Source organism: Dromiciops gliroides, chromosome 2, assembly GCF_019393635.1.
Source record: "Dromiciops gliroides isolate mDroGli1 chromosome 2, mDroGli1.pri, whole genome shotgun sequence".
Classification (NCBI taxonomy): domain Eukaryota; kingdom Metazoa; phylum Chordata; class Mammalia; order Microbiotheria; family Microbiotheriidae; genus Dromiciops; species Dromiciops gliroides.
The window spans coordinates 324,041,484-324,064,563 of NC_057862.1; the positions used below are offsets into that span (position 1 = coordinate 324,041,484).

General features: G+C 39.0%; 1 protein-coding gene across 1 annotated transcript in view; it reads left to right on the forward strand.

Annotated features, from left to right (window-relative positions):
* The window catches only part of GALNT10 (polypeptide N-acetylgalactosaminyltransferase 10), a 176,882-nt gene that overhangs the window by 125,174 nt on the left and 28,628 nt on the right, over positions 1–23,080 (forward strand). The window contains exons 5-7 of the mRNA XM_043980315.1: positions 10,338–10,523; positions 13,422–13,605; positions 17,458–17,575. Coding sequence (XP_043836250.1) covers positions 10,338–10,523; positions 13,422–13,605; positions 17,458–17,575 — 488 coding nt within the window. The remainder of the gene's footprint in view (positions 1–10,337; positions 10,524–13,421; positions 13,606–17,457; positions 17,576–23,080) is intronic.

The following is a 23,080-nucleotide window of genomic DNA, read 5'->3' on the forward strand; positions in this document are numbered from 1 at the left end:
TGGTCTATGGTCAGATATAACCAATGAGGACATTTGTTTTGCTCGACTATACACATTTGTAACAGTTTTATTTTTCTTTCATTCTCAGTGGTAGTAGGAGAGTGAAGTAGGAGGGAGAGAAGACAGATTTTTGTGGATTGAAAAAAAATAAGAAAAAAATTTTTTAAGTTACATTGCAAAAAAAGCAGTCAGAAGAACAGTTTGCACAGTGACTACAGTAATGTAAATAAACACACTAAAATTCAACTAAAAACATTAAAAAGTCAATGATTATTCTTGCTTCTAGAAGACAGAATGTGACTTATAGCTCTCTCCTCTTGGTTAAGAGGTAGGGAACAATGAGTACTGAGTATTGCATATGTTGTCAGGTGTGGTTGCTGTGGTTGGATTTGCTTAATATTTTTTCTTCGTGATGAAGGAACGTTGTTGGGGGAATGCGGGTGCTCAAAGCAAGAGGTAGTCAGAGTTTTCCTGAATGCCTGTCTGTCCCTCTACCACAAGAGCCTTACAAATCATCCATCAGCAATACAAAGTTACCCCCCCCAAAAAAAAAAGCCAGTTAGCAGCCAAATGAGCTATTTGTGTTGGGAGAAAAAAAGTAATCATTTTAATTGGAACTTACTTTGGGACAGTTAATGCTGCCATCTCAGGTGCTGTTGATTCCTTTCTCTGCCATTAAGAACTATAATGATCACCATTTTCCTAACCACAATTTTCAATAAGAAACTTCTATTCAGTCCAAAAGCAAATTTTGCACCTGTAATAATGAAATGTCTTAGCGCTGCATATGAGCTGTCTGGTTTGGAGTCTGTTTCATCTCTGGAGAGATTTTTGACTCAGTCAGCTAATACAGGCTGTGGACTTTGGCTAAATTAATCTCCAGACTGAAATAACACCTCCTGGTTTTATGACTGCCAAAACACAGGTGATTTGGTAATCCCAGTTTAGCTAGGATTAAGTGGTGAAGTCACTGAAGTTTGTCTTTCAGCTCCCCCTATTTCTGGTCCTTTTAATCCCTTTTAAGCACCAACTACTAACACTAAATACTTGTGTTCTAGTTCTTTGTTTTTTTGTTTTTTGGCGGGGCAATGAGGGTTAAGTGATTTACCCAGGATCACACAGCTAGTAAGTGTCAGGTGTCTGAGGCTGGATTTGAATTTAGGTCCTCCTGAATCCAGGGCTGGTGCATTATCCACTGCACCACCTAGCTGCCCCAACATTGTTGTGTTCTAGTTCTAAAAGAAAGGAAATTGATTTGATCAACTAAGTCACATATTTTACAATATAAAGGAGTCCCAGTCTGGGAGTCAGGAGCCACATGCCAGGTTCTAGTACCAGTTCTGCCTCACCCTCACTATCATGGGGCCTTGCATATGCTAGCATTTTGATAAATGCTTATCAAATGAATACATATAGTTTTCATAATTGCTATTGAACATCTCTCCTTTCTAAAGGATATGAACTTAAGGGGTTCCAGTAGCTTGATTCCTTGGCTTTTTACTACGCCCAGAGCCTATGCCAATCTCTCATCTGCATCTCATCAAAACATCTCAGTGCACCATGATGTAGGTTTTTTAAGCCTTGATTTGGAGTCAAAAACGTTACATTTAACTTACTACTCTGGCTTCTATATGTCAATGAACACCTCCTACAGTGATACAGATTGCAGCCCTTCTGTGTCTTATCCTGTACAGCTCTTCTCCACATCCTCCCAAAATTCTTCCTTGAGGAGGCCTCCCAGTATGCTGGAAGCCTTCCTCTAGAACTCTTGACTTTGCATGAATGAATACCCATGGAACGAACACACTTGCTGTATATGACTTGATTAGACTGCCTCTTTTTCTTTTTCCGTCGTACATATCTGATGACATCCCTTCTCCTCATTTCTGTGACACCATCCTCTTCATTGCTTTTTGGTGAAATGAATTTTTAATTCTTCTTTGACTGTAATTTTCAGTGCCTCACAGCAATATAGCAAGAATAGTGACACTGCCTCTCTCTTTTTGGTAAAGAAATGGTAAAATATGGTTGCAAAGCTTTAGTGTTCAGGTATTATCAGTATGCTTCCTTATTACATAAGAGAGTTCTACTGGTGAGAGAATGTTACTCGAAAAATGACAGTGAAAAAATAAAAACATAGATAAAACTTTTTAAAGAAAGAATATTGCTATGTGATGGACCTCCTGCAGTTAAAAGGATGTGTAAGCTGTGACCCCACCACCATTTTGGTCTAAAAGAGATGGCCATGAACCATCCTTTTTATTAATAACCTGCCAGCCTATTAATAAAATGGTTTAATTACTCAGAAGCTATGTCTCTCATATTTTAATCGTCACAGAAAAAACAAGTGTCCCTTTAGAATCTGAAAGTTGTCAAGTGTTATAAAGAACTAAATCAGAGGAGGTAGAAGTGGTATCTTGTTATTTTTTAATGAAAGAATAAATGAGGAGGAGGAGAAAAAACAACACTGGAGAGGAAAATGGAAAGGGGTTGGAGAACATACTATCTCATAATTGGATTGCAAGTATAAAACTATGCAAACAAAAAGAAAGGAATAGTGGAGCATACATCACTTGAATTTCACTTTCATCTAAGTTGGGCCAAGGAGAGAAGTACACACATGGACACAGAAACACTTTGGTTTAGAGATACATTTCAAAGTATAACCTCCAAGGGTGGATTATGAAGAAGGGTTTAAAAGGAAAGAAAGAAAAGATAAGAAACTATGGTTGGGGTTTGGATGAGGTGAAGAAAATAGGGGCAGGGGGACAAAAGCAAACTGCATCAGTCGTAGATTACTGGTACTAAGCACATTCCTTGCTCACCACCTTCTTTGTAATTTTTTTTAAAGGGAAGAGATGGAAGAAAAGGAAAAAGTATAACATAATATGATGAATACAATGATTACAGTTGAAAGTGAGTGGGGGGGACAGCTAGGTGGCACAGTGGATAGAGCACCTGGCCTGGAGTCAGGAGTACCTGAGTTCAAATCCGGCCTCAGACACTTAATGCTTACTAGCTGTGTGACCCTGGGCAAGTCACTTAACCCCAATTGCCTCACTTAAAAAAAAAAAAAAAGTGAGTGGGATGGCAGAATGGACAAGAAAGGAGAATCCAAAAATGTGTTGTTTACAAGAAACATGCTTGAAACATAAAAGTTTACACAGTGTTAAAATATGGAGCTAAAGCAAATCTGTTTTGCTTTAGATGAACTCAAAAAATAAAGGGTAGCATTACTGACTTAAGAAAAATGGCAAAAAAAAATACTTCATTAATAGAGATAAACAGAGAAACTCCGATTCAAGGTTTTATAGACAATAAATGAATAACAATATATACCTTATGGCATAGCATCCAAATACTTAAAGGAAATGCTAAATAAGTTGCAGGAAGAAGTAGACATTAAAACTTTAATAGTTGGGGACCTCAATGTACATCTTTCAGACTTAGACAAATCTAACCAAAAAAAAAAAAAGCAGCAGCTAAGGAATTGAATAGAATTTTAGAAAAGTTAGTGATGTTTAGTCTCTGGTGAATGGGAGTAGAAAGGAATATACATATATTTCATACTGTATGGCACCTTTACATAAATCAACCATATATTAAGGAATAAAAACTTCCCAAACTGCGGAAAAAGCAGAAATACTAAACACATCCTTTGCTGACCACCATGCAATAAAACTTATGTTCAGCAAAAGCTTGTTGTAGAAAGGATGAAAAATTAATTGGACACTAAATAATTCAATCCCAAGGAATTAATTGGGTCAAAGAATAAAACTCAGAAAGCAGCAGATAATTTCATCAGTGATAATGACAACAAGACAGTGCAACAGAATTTTCGAGATGCAGCCAAAGCAGTACTTCTGAAAAAATATTTACTTTTAAACACTTTTCATCAATGAAAGAAAGGAAAGATAAATGAATTGGTCTTCAACTTGAAGGGGAAAAAAACCTACAAATCCAATTAAACACCAAAGCAAAATAATTACTGAAATAACAAAGCATGAGCAGGTTTTTTTTTAACTCAATAAAATAGATAAATAAGTAAATAATTTGATTTTAACAAAAGAAAGAAAACCAAATTGCCAGTATCAAAAACTAAGAAAAGTTCACAACAAAGGAAGTAGAAACAAAGGAAATTATAGGAAACTATTTTGCCCAACTATATGCCAATAAAGACCAACAACTTAAATGAAATTAGTAATTATTTACAAAAATATAAAAACCCTGGGTCAACAGAACGTGAAATAGAGAATTTAAATAACCCAGTTTCAGAAAAAAAATTCATAAATGAATTTTCTAAGAAAAACTGCAATACTAGATGCATTTACAAATTAATTCTGTCATGCATATTAAACAACTCTGAAGTAATACCTCACACCTATCAGAGTGGCAAATATAACAAAAAAGGAAAATATTGGGTGTTGGAGGGGATGTGGAAAAGCTGGGACACTAATCCATTGTTGATGGAGTTGTGAAAAGATCCAACCATTCTAGAGGATAATTTGGAACTATGCCCAAAGGGCTATGGAACTGTGCATACCCTTTGATCCAGCAATACCACTGCTAGGTTTATATCCCAAAATATCCCCCCAAAAGAGAAAAAGACCTATTTGTACAAAAATATTTATAGTAGCTCTTTTTGTGGTGGCTAAGAATTGGAAATCAATTGGGGAATGACTAAACAGGTTGTGGTATATGATGGTGATGGAATATTATTGTGCTGTAAGAAATGACAAGCAGGATGATTTCAGAAAGGCCTGGAAAGACTTGTATGAACTAACGTATAGTGAAGTGAGCAGAACCTGGAGAATGTTGTACACAGAGACAGCAATATTGTTTGATGAAGAATTGTGAATGACTTCACTGTTCTCAGCAATACAATGATTCAAGACAATCCCAAAAGACTAATGATAAAGCATGCTATCCACCTCCAAAGAAAGAACTGATATTGATTGAAAACAGACTGAAGGAGCAGCTAGGTGGTGCAGTGGATAGAGCACCAGCCCTGGAGTCAGGAAGACCTGAGTTCAAATCCGGCCTCAGACACTCAACACTTACTAACTGTGTGACCCTGGGCAAGTTGCTTAACCCCAATTGCCTCACCAAAAAAAAAAAAAGAAAGAAAGAAAGAAAGAAAGAAAGAAAGAAAGAAAGAAAGAAAGAAAGAAAGAAAGAAAGAAAGAAAGAAAGAAAGAAAGAAAGAAAGAAAACAGACTGAAGCATGCTATGTTTCACTTTTTTCATTTTTTTCTTTTCAAGTTTTCTGATATGAAATGACTAATATGGTAATGTTTTACATAATTGCACATGTATAACCTATATGTGATTGCTTGCCACCTCGGGGAGAGAAAGTTGATGGACTCAAGAAGCAGAATAAGACATGCATTTTGGATTTGGTAGGCATCAAAATTTATTTTGCTTGAAAATTCATACTTGTTGCAAGAATTTTCTTTTTCAATTTGGGAATTACAAGTGGAAGGGAGTGAGGCAGGATTAGTAATAGGACCCTTACTCCCACAAAAAGGGAGAAGAGAAAAAAAAAAGGCCAGAATGAATCAGAAACAAGTAGGACAGCTTTGAAAGTTACCTAGGTTGAATTTATTTTATATTTAAAAAGAAATGTTCTACATAATCAAGATTTGTTGTTTCATGTACAAATATGTTCTGTTCCACAATTTAAATGGAAATACTGGTTTTATTTGTTGTTTATTGAGTTCAGAATTATAAAATAAAATGGAAAGAATTTAAAATAAAACCAAAACATTTCTTCCATAGACCTGGGACACACTCTCCCACAAATAAACACAGCATTGGTTTTAGATACATTACACGTAAGAAACATAAAGGGAAAGACACAGAGGAAATTTGTGTGGCTGAAGTTCTTATATATGGATACATGTGGTAGAAGCACATGCGTCCAGGGAATGTTTATAAAGGGGGAGGAGGTGTCAGACACACAGTGACTGCCTTGACACCAGTCTCCTTAGCTCACTGCTTGCTCTGTTGGTCTTCACTGCCTCCAACTCCTTGCCTGGGGTGCTGCCTTGTTCCTTTAGAAAACAGAAGCCTTACCCAGTTTTATTACCTCAGTGTCTGGCTTCTAAGGTCTATCTCCTGAGCAATCAGCTGCAGGTCCCAGAAATTATGAACCTCAGGTGCCAAGTTCTTTAGAAAATGAACATGTTTGTCCCAGTTTGCTAATCACCTTAGGCTTGGTCTTTTCTTTCAATTTTTCTTCTGGTCATGGGGCTAGGTGCCCTGGGACCGAGACTGTGTCCTAGTCTATGTTGGCTATGCAATTTACTTCCCAAAATTTCATTTCTGAAGGCTAGGCCATACAGCAGCAGTTATTTGCTTAATAATCACAAAGAAGTCATTAAAGGTACCCAAGTTTTTGAAGCCTAGTCTCTCCTGTTTGCCCATGTAGAGGAATAGGCAGAAAAAAAGGTTAAAAAGGCAAGCAAAGCTCAGGGGACAAGGTCATTGTCTCTGCTACCTGCTCAACTACATCCCTGACCCCTTCATATATAAATGTAATCCAAGAAATTGGCCATCAAAAAATCACATAGTATTGTTTGGTGGAAGCTGTGGCAATAGAATCTGTCACCAGAGGATTAGCTTTTTCCAGTTGTCACGTGTAAAGGAGCAATATGTGAGTGAAATGAAGGAAAGCCGTTATTAAGCCTTTATAGTATGCCAAAAATGATTCTAAGTGATGGGGATACAAATAATAAATGCAATTCCAGCCCTGGAGGGACAGTCACAAGGATGGTAAGAAGAGCCCTAGGAGAGCTGATTGACACACACTTTCCACAGCTGTATTAATTTGATTTGATTACAGTCTCTAAAGCAAGAGATGGAAAGAGAGGAGGAGCACATGGAAGGCAGGTGGCAAGAAAATGGCCAGCCTGCATGGGAGGTGAAGCCGTCTGGGACCTGCTAAACATAGTGTCCCATCTGAGCTTGTGCTCAGTCACTCACCAATCCCTGGGGGAGGTTTCCAGAAATGACTAGATGAAGTCCCCCCTGAGCATGGCCTCAGAAAGTTTGATGGTCCAGAGAGAGGGTACAAATACACAATCTTATGTTTGTCACTGAAAACCCTTCATGACTTAGCCCCCTCCTGCCTTTCCAGTTTTCTCACACCCTACTCTCTGCCACTTACTCTTCAGTCCACAAACAAGATGTAGCATCACTTGGTTCTGGGTATTCTCTCTGTATGTCCCCAACTCCTGAAACGCTCTTTTTCCTTATCTCTTCCTACCAACCTCCCTGGCTTCCTTCAAGTCCCAACTAAAATCTCATCTTCTACAAGAAGACTTCCCCAATCCTTCTTAATTCTGTTGCCCTCACTCTTTTAATGATTTCCTTTTTATCCTGTATATAGCCTTTTGTACATAGTTGTTTGTCATCTCCTCCATTAGATTAGGAACTCCTTGAGGGCAGGGACTATCTTTTTCCTCTTTATATCCCCAGCACAGTGCCTGGCACATAGTCAGACACTTTAAAAATGCTTATTGACTATCTGACTATAACAGCAGGGTGGGCACAAAAAAGTGAACTGTTGGATAAGATTAAAAAAAGATTTTCAAAACATTGTTTTAAACTAGAGAAAAACCTCTCATCCCCCCCAACTCAACCCTGCCCTCCAAAACCCCACTAAATCACCAGAATTTCCTTTGATAAACTATTGCTTTTTTCTTTTTCCCTTTATTACTTGTACCAATAATTAGGCATGCTTAAAGCATAGTAATTGATAGTAATAGCAGCTCATACTTCTAGAGATATTTGATATGCAATATCTTCAATGACTCTCACCACAGGTATTGCTGTCTCTGTGTGGCAATGAAGTCATATTCAGAGATAAGTTTATGTCTTCACTATGATTACACAGTTAAGACCTAGTCTCTTCTCTAAGTTTCACCACTAGCTTATGTGTCATTGGACAAGTCACCTGACCTCTCTAGCCTTCACGTTCTCATTTGTAAAATGAATAGATTGGAATTGATAATCTCAAAGGATCCTTCTAGCTATAAACATTCTCTATTGTACATTCCTTTCCAACTTTCAATTTCTGTTTCATGATTGCAAATCTCTTCTCTCCCATTCTATGACATATAAAAAACATCCTTATCAGAGGAGTTGATTCTGTTAAATTATCACATCTTTGATTTTATGGAAATGAGCCTTCTAATAAAGACTGAAAAAGAGAAGCCTAATTATGTCCCAAATAATTATTCAAACTTCCATGACCTGTCAGCAGGGATTAACTAGTAGGTCTCAAGTTAACAGCAGCCATCTGTGTCAAGGGGAATTTAGTGGTATCTCTCTACCTTGGTGTGGTCTTCAAGAAATTGGGAGTATGCATCCTAGAGAAAGAAAATTTCACTGTCATTTTTGTTGAAAATGGTTAAAATGGTCACCTGGTGGTAAATGATCTGCAGTCAAAGATGATGGCTATAGATTTCTGTTCTTTCTTTTATCCTTGACTTTGATAGAGTTCCTGACCATACAGCAGTGTATCTGTAATGTCATCATGCCTCTTAATATCTTGTCTGATCTCATAAAAAAATCCCTTTAGAAAGATTTAGCAGCTGAATTAGGGGGAATTGATTTCTGGTTCCAGCAGAAGCTGCCACAGGCTAAGGAAAGGTATATTAATCTTTTTGAGCAAACAGTGAAGAGTTCCAATTTTGCTGAAGCCATTAACTAATCTCTGTGTATATGATAATTGCTCCAGCTGCACAAGCTATGGAGGGGAAACAGTCAAGTGTCCTGGGTCTTAAAGAAGGTTCTGTTGAAATCCTTCAAGGCCCAGCTGCATGCCACCTTCTCCATAAAGCCTTCTATGATCCCAAGAAATGGCCTCTCCTTCCTCAGGTCTCACAAAGCACTTTGCACTTCTGATCTGATTTTGTTGTTGTGGTGGTGGTGGTGGTGGTGGTGGTGGTGGTTTTGGTTTTGGTTTTGTTGTTGTTTTTTGGTGAGGCAGTTGGGGTTAAGTGACTTGCCCAGGGTCACACAGCTAGTAAGTGTCAAATATCTGAGGCTGGATTTGAACTCAGTGATCTGTTGTTTTTTGTTTTTTGGGTTTTTTTAATCTGTTTTTTATTATAGTTTTTTGTGTTTATATCTTTTCTGCTCCCCTAGACTTTGCATCCTCTTAGAGTCAGGCCATGTCTTATTCCTCTTTCTATTTCACTGCTTGTCAAACACAGGACATTGTACATAGTGGACACCAAAAAGTCTTCTTTGATTTACTGGGTTTAGGGAGGTTTTTAAATCAAAGGGGTCAGAAGAATGGGAACATCTTATAAAGAACATTAGGGACCATGACCCTGGAGAAAAGCCTCCTTCCCTTCTTTGTAGAAAGGTGGGTTATGGATGTGGAGCATTGTATATCTTATTACACATGGTCAGGGTGTTAGCTGAACTGTATTTTTTTCTCTTCTATCTATATTCTTTGCCCTAGTAGGCAGCTTACTGTGCAGGGGAGAAGGAGAACCATATTAAGAAGTACAGAAGATATACAAAACCAGTCTGGATAAAATGCTTTTTTGGAGGATGGAGTGTTTTTTTAAAGAATACTATTTCTTAAAGAGTGAAAAAGGCTCAGGGCTTGAGTCCATGAATCAGAGGAAGCCAATCATTACCAAGCTCTGACTCGAGTGGAAAACTAGGCTGTACTGCCCAGAGCAGGAGCTGGCTGTGATCGTTTGTGTGAATGACCAAATCAAAGAATTTTAGAGCTGGAAGGGAACTTAAAACATACAATGTTAGATCCAGAAATCACCACAGAATGTATCATTTCAGAGGCAGAACAGACCGTGGAACATAAGATGTTAGAACTATGGGAATGTTAGAATCCAGTCCCTTCATTGTAAAAAGGAAGAATTTGAGAGTTGGAGTGGAACTTACCTTAGGTCAGACAGTAGGTGAATGGCAGATATAGGGTTAGAGCCCAACTCTCCTCTCTCCTCTGGAATTTTTTTGGGGGGTGGGGGGAGCCGGGCAATGAGGGTTAAGTGACTTGTCCAGGGTCACACAGCTAGTAAGTGTCAAGTGTCTGAGGCCAGATTTGAACTCAGGTCCTCCTGAATCCAGGGCTGGTGCTTTATCCACTGCCCCACCCAACTCTCCTAATACCCAGTTCAACATAATAGGACACCACATCATTTCCTGTTTCTGCCTTCCTTGACCTGGAATATGGCTATATTAAAGGTACCAGCTTCAACCTCCAAAGGGAGATTAAATATAAAGGAGCTGTAGTGTAAGGAGACATTCTTAATACCACCCCCAACCTGTCTTTTGTTGTTGTTTTTGTCTGTGCACAGAACACCTGAAGAAGCGTTTGGAAGATTACATGGCCCAGTTTCCAAATGTAAGAATCCTCCGAACCAAGAAGAGGGAGGGACTCATAAGGACTCGGATGCTGGGGGCTTCAGTGGCCATTGGAGATGTCATTACATTTTTGGACTCACACTGTGAAGCTAATGTCAACTGGCTTCCACCCTTACTAGGTAAAGAGGCACAGCAATGTCCTGGGTGATTGATTGCTAGACAGTGAATATAGGCTCTCAGTATCTGGCTGCTTTCTTGACTCGTCTTTCTGCATGGACTCAATCAACAGAAACATTTATTGAACACAGAGTGTGTTCCTAGATCTGTGTTGGTCACCATGGTAGATATGTAAAACATGATCCTTTTCTTCAAATAACTTGCCATCTTTTGTTGGAAATTGAAGATGAATAGGCCTGCAATTAAAGGGAGGGAAGGGAGTACATAGAAAGGAAAGAAAGAAGGCAGAGGGGGAAAGAGAAAGGAAGGTTCAATTCTTTGGCTGGAGTAGACTCATTCTAATGAGTCATAACGAATTAATCTCATTTCCTTCTTTAACAGGGTTACTTGACTGACATTTCATGAGGATACCATAAACATAGTATTCCTGGATTTAAGCAATTTATTTGTAGGGTTAGGAGATTCGTAATTGCCCAAATAATCGTATTCAATAAGTGGTGATTAATCAGTGTCATCTGAAGGGAAGTCTCAACTACACTACAGGCAAAGCTCAAATGGTACGGGGCACGGGATTGGAAAGGAGAGTCTCCATTCAGCATTTGTACCACTGGGTTGGATTGTAAACAGAGATCTGGCCTCTAACAGATTTGTCAGTGACAGAGAATTAAGAAGATGGTTAATATGTTGGAAGAGAAAATGGAGATCTGGAAAGATCTGAACAGGGAAATAATGATTCAGATGCCATCTAACAGGGATGAACAAAAACTCCTACCCCTGGGCTCAGAAATCATAAGTACAAGATATAAAAGATAGGGGTCAGTAACCATTTGTATGGAAGGGGGGAGAATGAGGATTTTAGTGACTGTGAGCTAAATAGCAATCAGCAATGTGGTGTATCAAGTTAAAAAAATTTACCAATGGGTTATTGTAGAGATGGTGTTTATTTGGGGTAGGAGGTGAGACTAGCTGTCCCTTCAGATTCAAAGCTCCTATTATTCTATGATTATAAATACTTTAGAAGATGAGAGATGATAGAAGACTGGTCTGTGGTAGTGGCAATGAGCATGGAGAACAAATTTGGAAAACATTTTGTAGGAATAAGCAGAAGCTCTTTTTTTTTTTTTTTTTTTTTTTGCAGAAGCTCTTAGTGATGAATATAGAGGAACAGGAGAAGTCAGAGATCATGCCAGTATTTGCAACCTGTTTAACAAAGATAGGGAAGTTGCCAAGCCAGTTTCGTGGGGGGAGAATGATTTCAATTTGAAGTATATTGAGTTTAAGGTGAAGATGTGCATTAGACATAGAACTCAAGCAAGGGAACACGACTAGAGAGCTAGATTTGGGGGTCATTAGCATAGAACTAATAGTTGAAGACATGAAAATAGATGAGCTCTATAAGTCAGAGAGTATTGAGAGAGAACAGAAGATTAAGGATTTGGCATTGTAGAATCTCCCATATGTAGAAGGCTAAGAGAGGAAAAATAACCAATAAAGTATAATAGGGAATGTAGAAGATTTGCTTTCTAACACAACTCAGAAGAGCATCTGTCACCTGCTTGAGAGCTTCTAGCCCCAGATATCCAGTGTTTCAATATACTGGGTGAAAGATAAAGCCCAGTATTTCTAGTAAACATTGTTCATTTAAACCCAGAGAACATATGCATCTGCCTGTCATTACAAAAAATACACACCATTAAATTGCATAATTTGTAGTGTTTTGGAGGAGTAAAACATTGTGGGGTCATTCAGTGACTCATAAAAAGAATATCGTGGTATGACACAAAGCTGAGCTTCTAGTCCAAATAGTCTTTAACTACGTTTCTATGGAAATATGTGAGGGTAATTTTTATAATCAGCAAACACACATGGAAAAATCATTCTCCTTTTTTTATAGATGATATGTGCCATGGGTGTAAACGTAAGGGTGTCTCCCAACTAGTCCTAAAGAATGATAGATGGGGTTATAGCTTTCATCCATAAAACCATAATGTCTTTCTGTACAATTCAGACTGTCATCTTTTGAGACCAACAGAGGGAGCTTACTTCCAAACCTGAAGAGTCAATCATCCAATAGAAAACTACTATTAGTAGAAAAAATATAGTGACCTCTTAGCTTTCTCTAGTACTTCATGCCTTACAAAGCTCTTTTATATAAATGGGCTCATTTGCTCCTCACTGTAGTCCTGTGAAATGAGTAATGCAAGTACTCTTGTCACCATTTAACAGAGGAGAAAACTGAACAATTCAGTGACTTGCCTGAGGCCGCACAGATAATGAGAGAACCAGAACTCAAATCCAGGTTTTCCAACCAGTCTAGTACTCTTTCCACTACTTTCATTCTCTTTCCCATTGCAGGCTCACTCCAGCCCCAGCATGCCAGAAGGAGAGGTATCAGAACACTGGCCTAGCTTTGAAGCACTGGCCTAGAACTTCATGATATTTCCTCTGCATCTGATAATTTATTATAAGCTTCCTAGATTTGTTTGAGTTACCCTTTGAGACATTAATTGGGTAGGTCAAACACTGTTTTGTAGATATTTTCTCAGACAGTTCATTTGTGCTAATGTTCCCATTTGTACAGTTTATAAAACACCTTCCTTAAAATAGCACTGTGAGTTAGAGAATGCTATTATCATCATCATCCCCATTTTACAGATGAGTAAACTGAGAGTCAGAGAGGGGGAATGACCTACCCAAAGCCATGTAATTGTAGCAACTACTTGAAGCCTCTCCGGCATTGTGCCAGCCAACCTAGTTAACAAAATTGAGGCTTAGACAAACTCAGGCACTAGTTGAATGGCCTAGGGAAATTATTTTTAAGATGCCTGTAGGTAGTATAAATCTCCATGATAAAAAGGATCAAAATGTGTTCCTTAATAAATGTTTCTCGGCCTCTTCAGACCGCATCGCTTCGAACCGAAAGACCATCGTGTGCCCGATGATTGACGTGATCGATAATGATCACTTTGGGTATAAGACCCAGGCCGGGGATGCCATGCGGGGAGCATTTGACTGGGAGATGTATTACAAGAGGATCCCCATCCCTCTGGAATTGCAGAAACCTGACCCCAGTGATCCATTTGAGTAAGTGCATGAAACTTGGCCTACTTATTAGAGTCTGACCAAAGTTCCTGCCATTCCACCAGGAAATCAGAAGTCATAAGAGCATAAATTTAGAGTTGGGACATTAGACATCATCAAACTCAAATTCTTCATCTTTCAAATCAAGAAGCTGAGGCCCAGATAGGTTAAGTGATTTTTGTTCAGGATCTCACATCAAGCTAAGTGTCTAAGGAAGGATTCAGACTTAGTCTTCCTAACTCCAAGTCCAACATCATTCTATCTCTCAAGTGAATTAACAGAGTATGAATGCAGGTTCTTCAGCCAATACCTAATGTAGATAGTTTACAACCAAATGATTGACATTTGCTAATTGATCTTCAAGGTTGGCCCAGCCAATCTCTACCCTAGGTACCAGCCCAGCCCTCCTTTCCACAGTGGTTTGCCGAGTCTCTCAGCACATTTGTTCTTCTTTTTTTTTTTTTTTTTTTTGTGGGGCAATGAGGGTTAAGTGACTTTCCCAGAGTCATACAGTTAGTAAGTGTCAAGTGTCTAAGGCCGGATTTGAACTCGGGTCCTCCTGAATCCAGAGCTGGTGCTTTATCCACTGTGCCATCTAGCTGCCTCCCTCTCAGTACATTTGATAGCAGTGCCCCTTTCCCTGCCTCTCCCAAGACTTTTATTGTTAACAGTACAACTCTCTCCCACTTCTCTTTCCCAATCTCCATCATATTGATGTTTATGGGAAATGAAAAGTAGCTACTTTTTAGAAACAAATGAGAGACCCTCAGCCTACTGAGTGATGTTTGTCTCCTTTTATAGCCTGATTACTCTCATCATTCATAAAAGGGAACCCAGAAGTCATCTCATCCTATTCCCTGCCCTTCTACAATATCCCTAACAGAGTAGCTGCTAGGCAACTTCTGTTTGATCAGTTCCAGGGACAAGGAGCTCATGACCTTCCAAGATGTCTTAGCCCATCCCATTGCTGGAGAATTATAATTGTTAGGAAGTTCTTTCATGTACACTGAAATTTGCCTCTTGATAACTTTCCTTTACTGGTCCTAATTCTGCCTTTTAGGGTCTTCATGTGACAGCTTTTCAAATATTCACCAATAGTGGCCCATATCTTTTTTCTTCACATAAAATACCCTTAATTCCTTTACTCAGTCATCTCAGAAATTTCTGTTTCCCTTTTTCTTTTACTCTAAATAGGGTAGAATGACATTTTTAGAGACTTCAGCATTTTACCAATTTGCTTCACCCATAGTCTACATCAGAGGTGTCAAATACATGGCCCACAACACTTTGGAGTACATCCTAAACCAGATTAAAAAGTAATTGGGAAATATTTAACATAATAAATAAAAATACAATAAAACTCAATAAGATTACAATGATCTGTACATATGGATTAGTGGCCTCTGCTTCCTTTTGAGCCTGACATCATTATCCACATATGGTCTGCATCATTATCCACATATAAATATGGTAAAACTCAATTGCCTGGAGTACTTGCAGTATAGATTGTTCTGGTGACTTGAATTTTCAGGGGAATTGAAAGTTAATTTTAACCCTAGTTGTTGGGAGTCTTTGTAAAACATCTGAGACTATTTTCCAATCTTAATTAGCAAAATTAGAATAGGAAGGCCAATCATTGGTGATTAGGGATCTTGCAAAGGCTTCAGCTCATAACGATTGTTAACAACTCTCATTTCTGTACCACTTTATATTTTACAAAGCACTTTTCCCAACAACCTATGAGATAAGTAATGCCAGCGCCATTACCCCCATTTCTCCAAGGAAGAAACTGAGGCTCAGAGAGGTAAGGTGACTGGACAATAGGCAACAGAACTGAGTTTTCTAACTCAAAGAGTTCTTTCTACTATACTCCTCATCATCCTGATCCTTACAGTTAAGTCTGGATAGCACTGCAGATGTGGCTTCAGAAGATAGATGAGATTGAGTGGCTGTGTAGTAACCCTATAAAATATCTATATAGAGACTTATCGATAGGGTAAATATCTATCTATATGGATGTGCAGATAATAATAGTAGCTAACATTTATGTAGCACTTATTACATGCCAGGCATTGTGCTGAGTGCTTTTACAATAATCTGATTTCATCCTTACAACCACACTGGGAGGAGGTGCTATTATTATCTCCACTTTAAAGATGAGGAAACTGAGGCAACCAGAGCTTAAGTAACCTGCCTGGGGTCACATGGCTAGTAAATATCTGAGGCCACATTTGAAGTCATGTCTTCCTGACTCCAGGCATGGCACTTTCTCCACAGTATCACCTAGCTGCCTGATACAGACCTAAGTAGCAAACAAAAGTCTATCCACATGGATTTTATTCAATATAGATGCCAATATATATGAAGTTAAACTTTGGTTACAGGAAAAAAATATCAGTTAATTGAAAATAACTCAAGTTGAAAGACTTTTAGAGCTGGAAAGTGCCTTAGAGTTCTGTGTCTAGTTTTGCTTCCATGTAATAGAAAGGGTGTTGACAAGCTAGAATACATCCAGAAGAAGGCAACCCAAATGGTGAGAGAAGTGGAGACCATGCCATATAAGGAATGGCCTGGAGAAAAGAAGATGCTATTAAGGGGTATGTGATAGGTATTTTCAAGTAGTTGAAGGGCTGAAATATAGATGAGAGATTAGACTTGTTCAACTTCATTGCAAAGGACAGAGATAACAGGTAAGGGGTAAAAGTGAAAAAGCAGGAGACTTCAGCTTGATATGAGGAAAAGATTTGTTATAATTAGAGCTGTCCCAAAGTAGAATGGGCTGACCCAGGAGGTAGCCAAATTTCAGTAACAGTATTCCAAAGTTGGTTTGTCCCAATTTGTTGGGGATGTTGTAGAAAGAATTCCTGATCAAGTGCAAGGTGAACTAGATGATCTCCAAACTCCCTCCTGATTCTAGAGTTCTGCGAGTACTGAGTCATAAGACCATAGGACTTAGAGCTAGAAGGAAACAGGAGAGGTTTCTAGTCTAAACTCTCATTCTGCAGAGGAAGAAATGGAGGCCCAGAGAGGGCAAAATAATTTGTTGAATTTCACAGAGTGCTAACCTTTAATTAGTGGCAGAAGTAAGACTAAAACCCACTCCTCCTGATTTAGTTGATGAGGTTTAAGATAGATATCCCTGTAGAAATAGCCCATGAAATAGGATGTCCCTGCTTTATAGAGGAGACAAATGAAACCCAGGAAGGTTATGACTTGGCTAAAGTCACAAAATGAATTAGAGAAGACTGGAGCTAGAAACAGGTCATACTCATGGTCCAGTGTTCCCTGCAGTATGTTTTGCTGCCTTCTTTTCGAAGGATCCTGTCTGTTATGATCCCTTTTTATTTGCTGTAAATGTTAATCTTGCTGTGTGAAGTCTTAGTAGCTGATGGGGTTTAAAAAGGATGTTTAGGGGGACAGAGATACTCCAGGCATTGGGGATAGAGTTGGAATTGCCACCAGATCAGTTTGGTTAGAGCAGCTAAGTGGCACAGTTTATAAAGTGTCATGCTTGGAGTCAGGAAGACTCATCTTCCTGGGTATAAATCTGGTCTCGGACACTTACTAGCTGTGTGACCCAGGGCAAGTCACTTAACCCTGTTTGCCTCAGTTTCCTCATCTTTAAAATGAGCTGCAGAAGGAAATGGCAAAACACTCCAATATCCTTGCCAAGGAAACCTCAAATGGGGTCAGGAAGAATCAGATATGACTGAACATTTTAGTTTGAGAATTTATTTTTCAGGTGGGTGGTTCAGAACAAGATTTCTCTAACGTGGTGGCGGTGGTGATAATTTTTACGGGACTGTATGTGCATTTCAGCAATATGTCATGTTGAGACCCATTTCCCCCTGACAGGTCTCCTGTAATGGCTGGAGGACTATTTGCTGTGGATCGAAAGTGGTTCTGGGAGTTGGGAGGGTACGATCCTGGCCTGGAGATCTGGGGTGGAGAACAGTATGAAATCTCCTTTAAGGTGAGCAACTGTCTCTCAAAGTCCTTTTGTCCTTAGAACTGACCCATAGTCTGCTGCAGTAGCCTACTGGTTATATATCTGAGACTACCCAACCCCTGGCATGGATGAAAGATGCCACATTCCCTGGGGCCAATCAACCACAGTGTCCAGACAAGATTCCTCGTTTTGGTGTTCAAAGCCCTCCATTATCTGGCTCCAACATACCTTTTAATTCAGCTCAATTCGATAAGCATTCATTATGGGCAAAGCACTGTGCCAAGCACAATCCAGTTTAATTTCTTGTTACTCTCAAGTACTCTGTCCTTCATTAAACTGGACTACTCTCCATCCCCTGAACACATCCTGTACTTGCCATCCTCCACCCCTTTGTTCAGGCTGTTCCTTATAACTGGAATGGCTTCCTTTCTCTCCCCTTCACTGTTTCCCCATTGGTACCACCAGACAAAACCATGACATCCCAACCATCCTTCAAGACCTTGCTCCAATTCTGCTTCCTTAGGGAAATTTTACTTTCTCTCCTTTCTCCCAGCTGAAATCTATCTCTTCCTTTTGTGATTTGATAAAACGTGCACTTAGCCTAGTCACATTTGTATTATATTGTATAAACTGTGTCCATGGTATCTTCCTTACCTGATTATAATCTCCTTGAAGACAGAGATCATGTCTAAGGCACTTTTGTACGTCCTCCAGGAGACTCAGTGCCTTACCCATAATAAATACCTGATAAATGTTGATGGGAAGAGAGGAGGAGGAGGGAAGGAAGGATGGCAGCATCAAGAAGCAAAAATAGATGGAGTGCTTTAAGATTTATACATGAGAAACACAGGGTATAGTTTTGGAATCCTTTTGCCTTCTTGAGAATATCTGTCATCACTTGATAGACAACAGCACAGGATGGGCACCTTTCTTCACATGAAGATAATGATGTGTTTTTAAAATATCAGAGCTAGAAGGTGGTGGAGGGAGAGTCAGGAAGACCTAAATCAAGATCCTGCCCCGGACATTTAGGAGCTACATGACCTAGGCCAGTCCCTTAATTGATGCCAACTTCAGTTTTCCTCATTTATACAATGTTGATAATAATAGCTCCTAGTATTGTTTTTTGTTTGGTTGTTTGTTTTAGGTGGGGCAGTGAGGGTAAAGTGACTTACCCTGGGTCACACAGCTAGTAAGTGTTAAGTGTCTGAGGCCGAATTTGAACTCAAGTCCTCCTGAATCCAGGGTCGGTGCTCTATCCACTGCGCCACCTAGCTGCCCCCCCCCAGTATTGTTTTAAGAATTAAATGTGATAACATATGCAGAGCACTTTGAAAATCTTTAAAGTGCTATATAAATACTAGTTGTTGTTATTGTTTTTATTGCCCTGCTGATCCTGACTATAAGCTTCCTGAGAACTAGAAGCAAACCTGCTTGTTGGTATCTCCCAGCACCTAGCATAGTTCTGATTACAGTATAGAGCCGTACATTAGAGCTGGAAGGGGCCTCGCTTTGATCTTCCTCTGATCTGATTGGTACAGCTAGGTACTTCCTTTACCGGTGCTGATATCAGCTCATGCAAAGGAACTTATCCTCTGCAGTTTTGGTCTTTGTCCTTCCATAAATCCTACAAAGAACACTGGTCCAACATTTGGCCTTTCTGTATATGGTGGGTTCAGTGCATGGCCCTTTTCATCATATAAATTTCTTGTGGACACCAGTGCTACCCAATTCAGCAGAGATGTATTAAGCACTTACTCTGTGCAAACTATGGTGCTCTATGTTGGAAATACGCAAACAAAAATCAATGTCCCTGCTCTCAAGAACTTTACTTTCTTTTAGAGCAGAACTCGGGCTGCTGGTCTGTTAGTTCTGGCTCTCACTGCATCATCATAATAGAGATGACAAAGTACTTTGGTGTTGGCAACATGTTTTGCCTACTGTTATATCATTTGAACCTGACAAAAGTCCTGTAAGATAAGGACTACAGTCCATTTCACACATGGGAAAACTGAGGGTAAGAGAGGTTAAGGAATAGGCAATTAATAAATGCTTGTTAACTGATTTGTTGGTTAATTAATTGGTTGACTTCTCCATGGTCACACAGCCAGTAAGTGTCAGGGATGGGATTTGAGCCCAACTTTTTTCCTGACTTGAAAGTTCAGCATCCTTTCAAGTTTTTCCCATGTGGTCTACCAGCTGCCTGTACAGGACCAGCCTAATTCATTTCCCATTCACATCTTTCATAGGGAATTTTTTAAAGCACTTTTTGGACATACTATACTATAGCCTACTTATATCCACCATGTAGCTTTCTGGATAATTTACAGTTCAGTCTTTTGACTGTCGTTGCAACCAAATACCGGTATGAAAAAAATGGGCTTTAGTTGCAGGGTGCAGATTGGAATCATTGAAAACCCACTGTCTTCTCCGATTAAATTCTGGCTCCACCTCACTCTTCAGCTTCAGTGACTATCCAAGATATATGGCCTGATGGACTGTGCTTCCAATTTCATGTCCTTATCTATGTAGATCATCTACATGATTCTTCTTGTGTGAATTCCTAGGCCATTCTATCATTGAGTGGCCATGAATCTTATTGAGGTGGCCCTCTGGTGTTCCAGGCTTCAGTGCAGTCAGCACCGTGACATCTGCAAACAAGAGCATCTGGAGAGCCTCATCATTCTTTGGCAATCATCTCTCTATGTGGACCTAGCCTAGCACATGGTTTTTTTTATGTGTGTTTTGGGGGGGGTTGTTGTTGTTGTTTTTTGACTAGGTAGAACAGGCCATCCTTTGCCTCCTTTCTCACCTAGCCTTAATCACTGAATGGGTGTTTCCTCAGTCAGACTGAGATCTGGGAAAGGCCTTAGCTTTAAAAAGGCCAAATCATTCCCAAGTTGCATTGAAAACTTTGCTACCCTCCCCTCTTTTGACAGAGAAGGTGATAAATTAGAGGTACAGAATGAGACGTGCATTTTCAGATACAGCCAGCAAGTGAATTTGTTTTGTTTGACTAGACTTATTCACTGCAGTGTTTTATTTGGGGTTGGGAGGAAGAAGACCGGGGGAGTGGGATGGTTAATGATAGTCATACCAAGAAAAGGAGAAAAGACAGAAAGGAACATCAGTGATCCTTTCAAAAAGCCCCAAAGAGAACAGAAGGAAGTTGAGAAGGGGACCTAAACAAGCAGGGTAGTAACAGTGCCACCCTGTTAAATTTATTACATACTTTTAAAAAAGTCGTTTGTAAGAGGGATCCATGGTTTCCCATGCCATCCTCTCTCTTGGATGTAGAAAAGTTCATATTGGAGTTTTAAGTTCATTTTTAAAAGGAAAATTACAGATAAATAAAATACAATTGTGTCACGTTGAACACAAATTTCCTTTCTATGTTTCTCATCAGATACACCTGTTCTTCACCTTATTTTCTTACCTACCATTTTTTTTGGAGGGGGGGGAAGAGCAGGGAGGGCAGGGAGGGTTAAGTGACTTGCCCAGGGTCACACAGCTACTAAGTATCAAGTGTCTGAGGCTGGATTTGAACTCAGGTCCTCCTGAATCCAGGGCCACCTTTATCCACTTCGCCACCTAGCTGCCCCCTACCTACCATTTTTGTTCCCTAAGATAGCCCAACAGATACTGAGATATTAGAGTCCAGATATGCTAGTGCTACTGCCAAAAATGGTGAGTATAAGTTGCTAGGAAAACTCAAGGCAGACCTCTTTCTTATCTTTTTGTTGTTCTCTTTCTGGGTTATTCAGATAACAATCTCAGAATAATCTGATTTATTTGGGACTTAAGCAACATTATCCCATATTCACTTCTGCTGCTGCTGCTGCTTCATAGCATTTATTGAGGTGATACTGCTAATAATTTTATATATCATCTTCTACCATAATGTTTTTCAAATGAGCTTTTGTTCCAAACTGGTGCTGTCATTGGCAAGGAAAGCAAGCATTTGCTGACTGCATTAGTTTCTGAGATCTTTTGGCCTTCTGGTTGTGATTTGTTTTACATATTTTATCTAAGCTATGGTAATAATTAGAATCAGTGTCTTTACTTTTATGCATTTCCCATTTTTCAGAATCAAGAACTTGTTTCAGGTAGGCCATTTTAGAGCTATCATAATTGCATACCCTGTCTTCTCATCTTTATGTTTTCTGTCCATTTGTTCATTTTGACCTTTGCTCTAACAATTTGTTGATCTTACTGTATAGAAGTCCCACATTGGCAAGCCCTCTTCTGGTCTGTTAAGACACTCAGTTTCATTTTTCTGTGGTATTCTTTGGTACTCACAAGGCCTTCTAATGTTCTTCATTAAAAAAATTTATAATGTGCTGGCATGACACTTCTGAATAATATACAGGCCTTTGCCCTCTTTCCTTTCTCCTAAACAATATTTTCCAAAATATCTTTCACCATCTTTCTTTTATCCACCTTCAAGTTAGAGCTATCAAGTATCAAAATATGTGATGACTTTGTTTAGAGTAGGGGTTATTACCTTGGGGGTCAATGAACTTGTTCATTTACTTTTTTAAAGCTTTATTTCAGTATAATTGGTTTCCTTTGTAATCCTATGTTTTTATTTTATGTATTTAAAAACATTCTGAGAAGAGTTCCATAGGCTTTACCAGACTGTTGAAGGATTACTAATACAAACAAGATTAAGTAACCTTTTTGTAGATGAACTTGTCAAGTTCTTCATATAATTTTTCTATTTTTTTCATCCTTTATAACAGCTATTAGTACAGGAGTTATGATTAGCTTCATGGTAATTCTCTTCCCTATATTTATGAGCACCACAAGGGAAAACAATGAAGTATCCCATGAAGTGGTGTTTCCTATTACCCTCAAGTACAAGAAAAAATCAACTCCCAACAGTTCCTTTATTCAGCTCTCCAAGGATAATTTGTGAGCAATCCTTATATTTAGCTGAAACTCCTAGTTATATTTATAGTAATATTGTAATTTTTAGTAATATTGTTGATATCATCACTGGATGGATGAATTGAATCTATAAGTTTCCCTTATAGATTGAATGTAATTCATTTTTTTCCAGTAATGTATCAACTAGGGCGGGTAGCTATGTGGCACAGTGGATAAAGTGCCAGGTCTGGAGTCTGAGCTCAAATTTAGCCTCAGACACTTACTAGCTGTGTGACCCTGGACAAGTCACTTAACCCTGTTTGCCTCAGTTCCTCATCATGTAAAATAATTTGGAGAAGGAAATGGCAAACCACTCCAGTATCCTACCCCAAATTAGGATCACAGAGTTGGATACAACTGAAATGACTCAACAACAGCAAAGCAACTAGATTACAAGGGAAAGATCCCACATTTAGAGTACTAGTAGTAAAATTATTTTATGTAGGGAGTCTAAAATTGCTCTGTGCCTCTTTTCCACCATGCCACTGCCTTCACTTTGAAAGTGAGTAAAAATTGTGGCATACAGGACTGAGAGCCATTTTGTATTTTTATCCATTGCGAGATCTACAAGACCAAAGAATTCATTACCCAGGGATCAGC